The sequence below is a fragment of the Colossoma macropomum genome, unplaced genomic scaffold (assembly GCF_904425465.1).
Source record: "Colossoma macropomum unplaced genomic scaffold, Colossoma_macropomum, whole genome shotgun sequence".
Classification (NCBI taxonomy): domain Eukaryota; kingdom Metazoa; phylum Chordata; class Actinopteri; order Characiformes; family Serrasalmidae; genus Colossoma; species Colossoma macropomum.
The window spans coordinates 103,190-116,046 of NW_023495254.1; the positions used below are offsets into that span (position 1 = coordinate 103,190).

At 38.9% G+C, this 12,857-nt stretch overlaps 1 protein-coding gene across 1 annotated transcript; it reads right to left on the reverse strand.

Annotated features, from left to right (window-relative positions):
* Positions 1–3,372: 3,372 nt before the first annotated feature.
* Positions 3,373–12,587, reverse strand: yipf2 (Yip1 domain family, member 2). Its single transcript, XM_036561517.1, has 9 exons — positions 12,447–12,587; positions 10,616–10,667; positions 10,377–10,519; positions 10,151–10,231; positions 9,511–9,598; positions 9,282–9,398; positions 7,950–8,116; positions 7,251–7,433; positions 3,373–5,576 (listed from the first exon to the last, which is right to left on the reverse strand). The coding sequence occupies exons 2-9, from the start codon at positions 10,644–10,646 to the stop codon at positions 5,478–5,480; spliced, it is 909 nt and encodes a 302-aa protein (XP_036417410.1). The 5' UTR covers positions 10,647–10,667; positions 12,447–12,587; the 3' UTR covers positions 3,373–5,477.
* Positions 12,588–12,857: the final 270 nt, after the last annotated feature.

The following is a 12,857-nucleotide window of genomic DNA, read 5'->3' on the forward strand; positions in this document are numbered from 1 at the left end:
TGCTTAAACATTTTTTGATATAAAAGAATAGCATCATTTACTGAACACTGAATAGCATAAAACATTTCAACATTGCTGTTATATTTTTAAACGCTTTTGAATTCGAGTTATAGCAGTTTAAAACGGCGCCTCATGTACATTCATCAGTGAACGTGAACAGCCAATGAGACAAAAGGAAACACAGGTGAGTTTTCTTTGCTTTTTTTAGTGAAGTACATCCTTCTACTTCGTACAATTAAAGAAACGTTCTGGGCGAGTGATTAGAAACTATTTTAACTTTTCGTTTTTAGCTGTTTAGTGCCGTTTACTCCCATTCATTAAGGACTCGGTCATGGGTGCCCTCAGGCATTTTGCAGTCCTGTTTTTGATATAACAGGGAAATAAGAAGAGGTTTTGACTCAGCAGCAATAATGATAACTAGCACTCAGTAGCAGTAATGCTAGCATCCTACTGCCCTACTGAGTATATGGGTGAGTTTTCTTTGTATTTAAATGGAATACATCCTTTTATTTTCCGAAATTAAAGGAAGGTCCAACAAAAATGTTGAGAAACGTTTAAATTTTCATTTTTAGCTGCTTAGCTCCAACCTGTCCAGGGTGTATCCTGCCTTCCGCCCAATGACAGCTGGGATAGGCTCCAGCACCCCACCGCGACCCAGAAGGATAAGCGGTTTAGATGGTGTGTGTGTGTGTGTGTGTGTGTGTTCGTTCAGCTCCATTTGCTTCTATTCCACCCTGTGATGGACTGGCGACCTGTCCAGGGTGTTTCCTGCTTTCCGCTCAGTGACTGCTGGGATAGGTTCCAGCGTCCCCCGGGACCCAGAAAGATAAGCGGCTTAGAAAATGTGTGTGTGTGTGTGTGTGCTCCCATTCCTTGAGGACTCACTCACACATGTCTAGTGTTTAGTGGTTGTATTTTTGAGCTAACAGGAGAAATGGGAAGTGGCCTATTGTACAGACTCAGCTTAATATTGATACTTACCCCCTTATGATTTTGATAAGACAATTCAGGCTATCACAACATCCTACCAGTAGTTTTACTGCTGGTGGCATTTTCTGATACAGTGATTTAGGCTATCAGAATGTCCTGCCTACAGTTTTACGTAAATATGCACTACAGAATTTCGACAAGGTAGAGCATCTCTGGGCTCTGGTATAAACTTCTGTAGTCAGCGTCAAGCTTATATTAAGAACTATGGATCTAAGCTGGTTTTCTTCTCCACTGTTGCGCCCTGTGGTAAACGAAACACTTCCAATCACAATTGCAAGGTTGTTAACTAAAAAGCTGAAAGACGAATACTGCTGGTCCGTTGCTGGTTTAGCTGGGCACCCAGCTTGCCCTTGCTGGTTGTCCAGAGTACCAGCATCCGGAATACAACATATGCTGGTCTTGCTGGTGAGCAGCCATGTTGGACTATGCTGGTTTTTCTAGCAGGGATGTATGTAACATATTTCGACTACTACAAATGTAAAATGTACCCGAGACTTAACAAATCGGCTTTGGGGCATTTTTGTTCACCACAGGATGTGACTTTTAAAGAGACCAGCTTAGACCCAGACCTCCTAAGACAGGCAAGACACTGACAACAGAATGACACACTACTTCAGAGGTCTGTTTAGCTGTGAGTTAAAATGCATTTACTAATTTACCTTGTTATTAAGATGCGTTTTGCATGTAATCTGGATTGAGCGAATATAGATTAGCAAATTAACGAGGAGTATGACCAACATCATCTCGCCACATGCTGCACATGCAGATACTGCACATTGGACAGGTTTGGCCCAAAAGCAAGCTTTTAAACCCTGCACCCTCAAGGACTTTTGCCCTGTATGTCCACACGTTGTTGACGTCACCTAGGGGTGTGGAGTTTAAGCAGAACTACAGGGCTTGGGGCACCTTTTGGGACAAAGCCCTGTTCGTCCCACTGTTCCAAAGACATGACTGTGAAATGCTAGGGGGCGCCAGAGAGTCTTCAATCAATGCAAGAGACTGGAGCCAAATGGCTAGAAATGTGAACAAAATATGTTTCTACTTACACAGGCAGGGATGTGCTTCAGGTTTAGGAAACTAGAAGGACATATTACATAAAAAAAAAATCAATGAAAACTCAATAGTATCTTTCTGTGTTTCTCCAGCAGCCCTTTACTGCACTGAATGCTGATTGGTTGGGGAGCTGATCAGTTCATTGAGCACAAAAAAATTCAGTGACATTGATCATTTAAAAAAAGCATGTTATCATCATGTTAAAAACGACGATTTTTCTTGACAAAACGAGGGAATTTGTCCTGTTTATTTGCTAATGTATTTAGAAGATACATTTAAGTGAGACAAATATCCGTCCTTATTCAACTCGTCAATCTTCAGATTTTCATCCTCCTAAATTGCTCAATTGTAGAGGTCAATTTTCAATACGATATAGGGGCACTAAAATATGGAATAAGCTTTCCCATTTGTCCAAATACTCTTTAAAATATTACAAAAGATGTTTAAAAGACCATGTAATATCCACATTGTAGCTGTTTCTTTCCTGTGTATTGTTGTTTATATATTTGTTTTATTTGTTTCACTTATTGTGACGTATATCATTACTATCGCTCAGGTGTTAATGTAGCTGTATAAACCTACATCACATCCCAAACACATGTATCTATTAATTTCATTTGCCTGTAGTGGACTGTAGTCTATGACCGGTATAAATCTATAAATAGGTCTTTTCTATGATTCATGCAGTTGTTCAGTGTTTCCAGAAGTACTAACTGAACCCATCAAATACACTAAAAACAGAACTGTGATAGAATTCGTCACCTTGATGATATATCGCCCACTAGTTTCAGACATACAGCACTGTGGAAAAGTCCGAGACCACCTTCAATTCAAGTCAAAACAGCTATTAAGTACAAGATGATCATCATTTTTTCAGGTTATATTTCTCAGAAGGATTAGCTATAAGATAAACCACTCACACTAAGAAGTGAAAAGTCAGGAAAAAGGAGGAGTTTCAAAAAGCAGGTAGACCACCCAAACCGTCACTGTCAGATTAATACTGAATGTGTTTGCGTTTATACAGATCATGAGAAGCAGAAAATGCAACCAACTTCTAAGACTGAACTTTGGCGGTCTTGAAAAATATCCCTGCAGATTTCTACGAAAGACTGAAAGTGAGTCTCCTGAAAAGAATGGAAGCTGTAATGAAGGTAAAGAGTGGACAAAATAAATACTAAAAAAAACTATATTCAATCGACGAGGCTTCTGTTTAATTTTCTCTTAAATATGATTTCTTCTACTTTTAAATTGACTGGACATTAAATAAACGAAAGGTGGTCTCTGACTTCTTCAGTCAGGCCGTTTTCCGATCTAGTTATGAGTCATAAAAAGAAGAAACAAATGATTTATTGTCTTTTTGTGCCCCACAAGGAGGGCTGGTGTACATTAGATGGTACAGTAGCAAAGTTTTTTATATTTTTCCCCATCAATACTCACTTGAATTCTCACTGTTGGGAATTCCCTGCAAGCCCTTTAAACAGAATTCCAATCAATTTACAATCACACACAATCCGGACTGGAATGACTTTGTTCCACATGGAACAAAAAATGATCACAAAAGGAAAATAAATGCAAATATGCAAATAAATAACGACCCATGTGCTTCAGAAGCGTGAGAGGAAGCAGCCTTAAAAAGAAGAGGCAAAAATACATAGAAATGTAAGACACCCTTTCCAGGTTAGGCTGAAGGAGTGCTCCAGAAGTTGCTAAGCGAATCTAATCCCACAAAGCATTTCACATTTGATCACTCGTCAGGTTTCTTACACAAATGTTACTTTCTTGCAACAGAAATATCAAAACAAACAACAACCCTCAATTTCATTGTTGTTCAAAGCAGCACACAAAGACCAGAAAACTCTCAGGAGCAACTCAAACATTGATTCTTCTGAAGACCACAAAGAGTTCTGATCCACAATCGTCATAAACCAACTCAAAGTACAGTGCAAATGTCAGAGACCACCCTTATTTCATTTCCAGTCCAAATTTGTTTATTTTTAAGGAGATATTTATGACGAGATATTAGATAAGGAAGCAGGAGGTCAAAGGAGGTCAAAACTGGAGTTCAAAAATGATGGACCTTCTAACAACCGTGCAAGACCTGGTCGACCATCAAAACTATCCCTATAAGATAAACAGTGCTTTCATCTCTGAGAGAGAGGAGAACATCAAGCTGCTTCAGATCTGAAAACATCCACAGGTGTTTCTGTCCATCCTTCCACTGTGAGAAGACGACTCAGCGCTATGGGTCTGAAAGGATGTGTAGCTGTCAAGAAACATCACTGAGAAAAGGAGACGGACACATCAAACAAAGAAGCTGGACAATGGAGTGACCACCCCAGAGTCCAGACCTCAACATCACTATGTGTTTGGGATTACTTGGATTGTGGGGAGAAGAAAATGCTAAACCAACTTCTAAGGCTATGTTCACATTACAAGCCTCATTGCTCAAATCAGATTTTTTCCTCAAATCTGATCTCTGATGCGATGGTTCACAATCATTTATGATTCAAATCTGTCATTAATGTGACGAACCGGCGTCCTAAAATGGCCCTCATGAACACATCCTACTCAGTAACGTCATGTGAATGAATCACGTGAGTCATCAGCACAAAACACTGAACGATGGCGCACGCACAGCGGAAAAAAAAACCACATGAATTCCAATCTGAGCGTCACATTAAGGTCACATGGCCACGAATTGGATACATATCCGATCTAGGACCACATATGAAAGTGGCTCAGGTCGGATTTGAAAAGATCAGATTTCCACAAAGCCCTGAAAACATCAGATCTGAGTCACATTAGGGCAAAGAAATCAGATTTGTGCCACTTCAATCTAGTAATGTGAACGTAGCCTAAGACTGAACTTTGGAGGTATGACTGCAGATTTCTCTGAAAAACTGAAAGTGCGTCTCCTGAAAAGAATGGGAGCAGTAATAAAGGTCAAGAGTGGACACGCTAAATACTGAGAAGTTTGATATTATATTTAGTTGTTGAGGCTTCTGCGTAAATCTTTCTTCTTCCTAACACTGAAAATGAATAACTTGTACTTAATGGCCATTTTGACTGGAAATGAACCAGGATGTCTCTGAGTTTTGCACAGTACTGTCTGAGTCATCGCTGTCAGACCAAAACGTTATGTTTTTACACCATTTGAAAACGGCAGCTTTACACTGTGTGAACATTTCATGATGGACCAACAGAAATAGTCCAAAATGACATGGAATTAAATTGTTACGTTAACCTAAATTTATGTTTGGAGATGCGAGGTTTGTTCCGACAGCGACGTTATGTCATACTTTGCTCACCATCTGACACTAATTCAGCTTCATACGTGTTGATGAGCTGCTAAACCAGTAGTTCACTAATCAAAAGGTGCTTGAATGAATTCTCCTCTTCATTCATTTCTCCTCCATTCTTCCTTTTGCTGCTGGTCAGTGAGGTTTGTTTATCAAAGCTGTATGGTTTAGCATAGCAGGAGTTGTTGGAGAGAGTGGTGATACCGTTAGTTCTGCCGTTTGGAAGAAATACATCTGAAAACAGAGGAAAACATGTTACAAAACGAACACAGTTCCCTGCAAGCACTGATACTAGAGGTGACAATACATGATTCCCCCCTCAAATGTAGTCAATCAGTCAAGACATCAGTGGTGTCCAAACATTAGCACTGGAGCTGTGCTGTTAATGTAGCTAACAAGTGATGGATACTTAGCATGGTGCTAACACTGCGTGTCTAAATCATCACTTGCTTCAAACTGTGTCGAGTTGTACGAGAGGTGCAATGAACAAAAAATAAATGATGAATATGGGATTGATAAAAATGCATTCGAATTTAAAAAAGTAGGTACTAAAATACATATGAACTGAATATTTGAGCTATAAAAAGTTGATATGATGAGCTGCTATTTGATTACAACAATATCGGGAAAAAAGCAAGTTAATTAAAATGCATGTAAACCGAAAACTAAAATGGTATCTCATCAAATGATGTGAGAAAAAATTCATTTATCATTTGAGTAATTTTTGCCATCTTGTGACATTTGAGATACATATTTTTATCAATAAACACTGTTTTAATCAAGTAAGAGTTGACTTATCAAAACAAACAAATATCAAAACTGCTTATTAAAACGATATAAATTCATGTGCATTTTATTAGCTTTCTTTTTTATTCACAAGCATTTTTATTCAAACTATTTTCATCATTCAATTTTTCTTAACTCCTCCCCTCATAGAGTTCTTAAGTAATCTCAAATAAATTTGCTTATGTGGTTTTTGACACTGTACTAAATGCTGTTACCAACAAAACTGAACATTTTTTGTCCATACTTTTGTCCATTTTGTCAATAAATCGACACGGTTTGAGGCAAATGGGTGACTATTTAGACATGCAGTTTGCACAGTGCCAACTGGTAGCAGGCATTTCACAATTACATAATTGCCTAATCACAATTACTTGAGAGGATCACAGAAAATGATTTGAGCTGACTGCAATAACAGATTTCACAATCATATTAAGCCACAACATGCAAAATGTGAACTGTGTGTCAAGTTGAAGCAAATAAATGTAAATAAAAGAAAGCAGTAAACGTGTTCATTGATATATCATCAGGCTTAATAAATCAGAAAAAACGTCGTCTTATTAGTCATAAATACCTTAAAAACCATTAATGAACCATCTGATGAAGCTGACAGGTTTAATGCTGACTGATGAAGACGACAAAGTAACCAGCAAGATCTGAGTGTAGTCGAACAGTGCAGCTGAATGTGGGCTCACTATTTGGCAAGCAACAGGTCATTGCTGACATCTTTATGTATGCGTTATAACTGCTTATTAATGGTTTTTAAGGTCTTTATGACCAAATTAATAACCATTAATAACTTAATGTTAAGCTATTCGTAAAAAGTATTAGGTACAGGGCACAATATTGGCGATTTACAAAAATAGTTCCTAATATGGGTTTGAGGCCAACTACAGAACAACATATGACTTCACAGGTTCGGGGTATAAGCTTCCATTACTTGTTAGCTACATTAGCCTCACAGCTCCAGAGTAGGTGCACTAGATCTTTTGCTGAACTACTGCTTTTTTCTGTAAAGCTGCTTTGTGACAGCACCTGTTATAAAAAGCACTATATAAATAAACTTCGACTTGACTAAGATGAAACGGATCCGACCTGATCTTCCGCTCATTTGTGTAAAGTTACCTTGCAGCCGACGGCCAGCAGTGCATGGAGCACAACTATGGTTGCCATGGTGGCGAAAGCCGTCGTCTTGGTGTCGTCGCGGACAACTGGCCAGAAGGTGGTGACCAACACTGAGCCCGAAATCACCATGGCGACAACAATCAAGAGCCACTGAAGCCACCCAAAGGGAATGCTCCATAATATCTTAAAACAGAAACAGAGAGAGTCACTGTTGTGCTGCTGTAATACATGTAACGATAAAGCTTTTCAATGGTTTGGGATGATATTCAAATGTGCATATTTTTAAACGAACAGTATTCAAATATTCCAACAAGAAAATGTTTTACACTACCAATAATAAAAAAGTGAAAAGATTCAGTGATTCATCTTTGTGTTTTAGGCTGATTTAGTGATCTATCTATATGGTTTAGGTTGCTTTTGTGATATATGTTTTTAAGCCAAATTACTGATTTATCTTTGTGTTTTAGGCTGATTTGTGATTCATCTTTGTGTTTTAGACTGATTTAGTTATTTATCTATATGGTTTAGGTTGCTTTTGTGGTTTATCTATATGGTTTAGGTTGCTTTTGTGGTTTATCTATATGGTTTAGGTTGCTTTTGTGATCTATCTTTGTGCTTTAGGCCGAATTGCTGATTTATCTTTGAATATCTTATTTGAATATCTCCATCCATCCCTAGCTCATGTAGTAGCAAACTCACCGAGGTAGGAATATAAATGAAGAGAGAGTATCCGTAGACACACACAGTCTCTAAAAATGAATAGGCACTGGTCTGTCTCTCAGCATTCTGTCGCCACGTCATGAAGCCCCACACGCCCAGCGGGACCAGCCATGCATAGAGGAACACAGCAACTGCTGCAATTGTCACTGTCAGAAGACGAAAATACCGCTTTAATGAAACGGTTCTCCGATGCAGTTTCCCTCCTTACCCCAAATGCAGCCAATCAGCCAAGACATGTTTGGTGTGTGAAGTTTGCTTCATTAGTTTTAGCACTGGAACTATGAAGCTAATGTAGCTTCCAAGTAAAGGAATCGTGTAGCCCACCATCTAATAAGTTACTAACTGCATGTGAATCATCACTCGCTTGGCTCAAACTGTGCCAAGTTGTTAAGTAATGTCAGATAAACTTGTTTACGTAGTTTCTGATACTGTATGACATACTGTTATCTATAAACATAGAAAATAGTATGCAGCAATACTAATATCCACATTTTAGTTCAGAGTTTTAGTTCCAATCTTATCCACAAAGTGGGTGTGGGTGCAGGTTTTCGTTCCAAACTAGAACAGCACACCTGATTCCACTCGTTTTATCAGTCAGTCTCAGTCTTAAACAACTGATCATGTGAGCTCCTGCTGTGTTGCAACGAAAACCTGCAGCCACACCGGCCCTTTGTGGATAAGATTGGACACCCCTGTTTTAGTCCATGTTATGGCAATAAATAAAACAAGCATAAAATAAAATAATTTAAAAAATGCTTTACAGGAAGATTAGAAATAAACAAGGAAAAACACCATGAAAAACAGGAAAACTCACCGAGACCAAGGGGAAAAAACATAAATAAAAGGTACAGCTGTGTGCTAAAATTTGGGCGCCCGTGGTCAATTTTTTTATTTTCAACACAATTCTGTACATTTTAATACACAAGTACTATTATTATATTATATTATATTAACATATAAAAATAGAAGACATAAAATGTGGCTTGTGCGAAAGTTATGCTACATTTAATATGCTATGTTTTCTTTCTAATATGTCAAAAGCAAATAAATAAAATTAGCAAAAAAATCCCATATTTAAGTGGGTTCTCAGTAGAGGATGAGTTAATTTATGTTTACTTAGAATATAAACAAAATATGCAATTTGACCAGGGGTGTTCAAATTTTCCATCTGACTGTAAAATTTAACCAAAAAACAAAACATATGACTCCAGTAAGGCTGATTCCATTTGAATGCATGTATGTAAATCACTCTCAGGTTTCCAGAAACAAGTGAGATTTAAAAAAAACAAATTAAAAAATCCTTTTCCTCACCTTTGTGGAACTGTGGCCTATAGTGATACTGAGGGTCACCCTTTTTACTCAGAAATGTGGAGAGGTTCCCACTGATTGCCACAGAAAACACCAGAGTCGCACATATCCAGAACGGCCCTGGACAATGAAAGAACATTCAAAGTGCAACTGCCTAATCATAAAGACATCCATATATTAAACACAATGAAATTATTAAATGAGTAGCACAGTAACACAACACGTTCCTTACCGTATAAATCTGGGTTATTTCGAATGTGATGTTTGACGAAATTTCGGCCTGGCAAAGGCATAACTGACCCTTTGATCCTATCCAGCACCTAAATTAAATTAGAAAAAGACATGAATGATATTTTACGAATGTCCTGAAGTTACTCACGACATGGGCACTGATACACCCCCATGGCATGTCAGACTCTAGCTTTTGAACTTTACGCAGGTAACAATCTGGATGGTCCCTTTTTTCTGACATGGAGAACACAATGTAAATTATTTCCATAAACAATCTCAAAGCTGGACTCAGACCACAACACACATTTTCACTGTGCCTCAGTCCATTTCAGATTAGCTTGAGCCCAGAGAATTTGGCGGCGTTTCTAGATGTTGTTGATACATGGCTTCTGCTGTGCATACTACAGTTTGAACTTGCATTTGTGGATACAGGTTTGTATACATATTTTGAACAAACCATGGATTAGAATGACTGTACATAATATCAAGACCTTTTAAAATGATTGTGGTATTCAGTATTAATGGTCAGCCCAGGCGTACAGGCTGTAGTTACATCCCTTGTATGTTGGCATACTAGGGATGTAACTGTTCATACAGTCTTATCCTGCTAAGTCATCCCCTCTAGAGTGTATATTCCATACCTGCACTGTGTCCACATTGAAGAAAGACTGATAATATTCAAACGTCCAGAAGCCACTAGTTTGTTTTTCACCTCCAAGTAGCTGTAATTAAAGTACAAAACCAAAGTGTTCAGACAAAGCATCAGAAAACTAATGACTGAATGACTAAATCATTCAGGATAAAATTCAGGAAATAATCATTGAAAATTTCCATAATATTAATCATGTAATATATTGATAAATGCACCTCTGAGCTCTCCTGCTGATTGTCCTCATCGTCCGACAGGTCCACTTTGACGTCCCCTGAAGACACAGCAGCGCTGGAGCTGGAGATGCTGAGTGTGGAGGCGCCGGGGTCAGCAGCCAGTAAGTCAGCGGCCTCCTCAAACTCTGCACAAGTTTACAAAATATAAAGAATGGAATGAGGCAGAAAGAGATGGGCAAAAGCATATTGACATGTCACTGATCGGAAAGGACTCCACTCACCTTGAAACTTTAAATCATCAGGACTAGCCATGGTAGGAGATCACAGCAAAGACTGACGAAGGGAACATAGAAAAGTGCACAGCAAATATGAAAGATGACTAACTGTGAAATGCCATATGTTCCAATGGTTTATACACCGATCAGGCATAACATTATGACCTCCTCCTTGTTTCTACACTCATTGTCCATTTTATCAGCTCCACTTACTATATAGGTGCACTTTGTAGTTCTACAGTTACAGACTGTAGTCCATCTGTTTCTCTGTGTACTTTGTTAGCCCCCTTTTACCCTGTTCTTCAGTGGTCAGGACCCCCATGGACCCTCACAGAGCATGTACTATTTGGGTGGTGGATCATTCTCAGCACTGCAGTAACACTGACTTGGTGGTGGTGTGTTAGAGTGTGTTGTGCTGGTCTGAGTGGATCAGGCGCAGCAGTGCTGCTGGAGTTTTTAAACACCTCAGTGTCACTGCTGGACTGAGAATAGTCCACCAACTAAAATATCCAGCCAACAGCGTCCTGTGACCACTGATGAAGGACTAGAGGATGACCAACACAATCGTCTCTGACTTTACATCTAGACAGTTGGACTGACCAGGTAGGAGTGTCTAATAGAGTGGACAGTGAGTGAACACAGTGTTTAAAAACTCCAGCAGCACTGCTGTGTCTGATCCACTCGTACCAGCACAACACACACTAACACACCACCATCACGTCAGTGTTACTGCAGTGCTGAGAATGATCCACCACCAAATAGTACCTGCTCTGTGAGGGCCATGGGGTCCTGACCACTGAAGAACAGGGTAAAAGGGGGCTAACAAAGTACACAGAGAAACAGATGGACTACAGTCTGTAACTGTAGAACTACAAAGTGCACCTATATAGTAAGTGGAGCTGATAAAATGGACAATGAGCGTAGAAACAAGGAGGTGGTCATAATGTTATGCCTGATCAGTGAATGTTCTTTGAGTACAAAGCTCTTAACTGATCCAGCCATATGGCTAAAACATAAGTTGTGCCCCTTATCACATTTAAATTTAGTCTTTTGGTCAGAAGACTGTTGTAACTGAACAAAGCAACAGATAATTATGTTAACTGCATATAATCAAAATGTCACCGTTGGATGTTTGACCACGGTATACAAAGTCTCATCCCTTTAGTCCAATCACAGCAAGTTCAGTGGCATCATGCTAAGGTTAGTTGTTGCATGATAAATGGACTTATATGTAGAGCAAAACTGCAAGCTAACCAACTACTAAACTCTTCAGACGTCTGGTTCCTATCACTACAGCTGTGAAAACTCTGACTCTGTAAGTGTCTCTAGAACAGAGCATTTCACACCAAACCACTCTGAACGACACTGATTACATCTTAGCCATTTAATTATGCACAAATTTTGAAAAAATGGTGGAATTCCCCTTTAAGTCTTTAAACCAAACGCTGAGCTTTGAGAACAGGTTCAGCTCCCTGTTTTATTTGCTAAAGGCGTCAACGGAGGGTTACTGTTCTCAACCTTGAGCAGCTTTGATTCATAACCCCCCAAAAATGAGACAGTAACGAATTATGAACGACATACATTCACACAAACATACATCACCAACATACACGAGGCCGGAGTTGGCTTGGCTTCCCATTCGCCAGCTGCTTGTCGGAATTTTCCCGTTCCACCTTAAATGGTGCTGCAGTACACTGTGGCGCATCTCAAGCGCCAGATTATAACTGCTGCAGCATTTAAGGTGGAACGGGAGAATTCGAACAAAAAGCTGGCGAATGAGAAGCTGAATCCAGGTTCGTTAAATATATTGCCTGTAATAACATTAACATTCCCTCACCAGTTTTCAGTCCTCCTGTCAGCCTGTTTTAACACGTCAACACGCCAAACAGCGATTTAATACTTTATCATTACGTTAAATCATATCGTGACCATACTCCACGTCACCTATCGGGCCAGAGAGTTCCTGTCCGTGTGTCAACATACGGTCACGTGACCGGACCCAAGCAGGAATAATAAATATATATATATATTTCAATAAAATGTGCGCAGTTTATTACGTTTATTATTTATTACGTTGTGGGCATTACTTAGGCCGTTCGCATTAAAATAGAATAGAATAAAATAAAATAAAATAAAATGAAATATTAGGAATATGTTCCAGTAAATAATACAGCGTTGATTTAATTTATCTACGCAGGCTAATTTACACCATCTATTTATCAGAGATATAACAAGCACATTATATAAC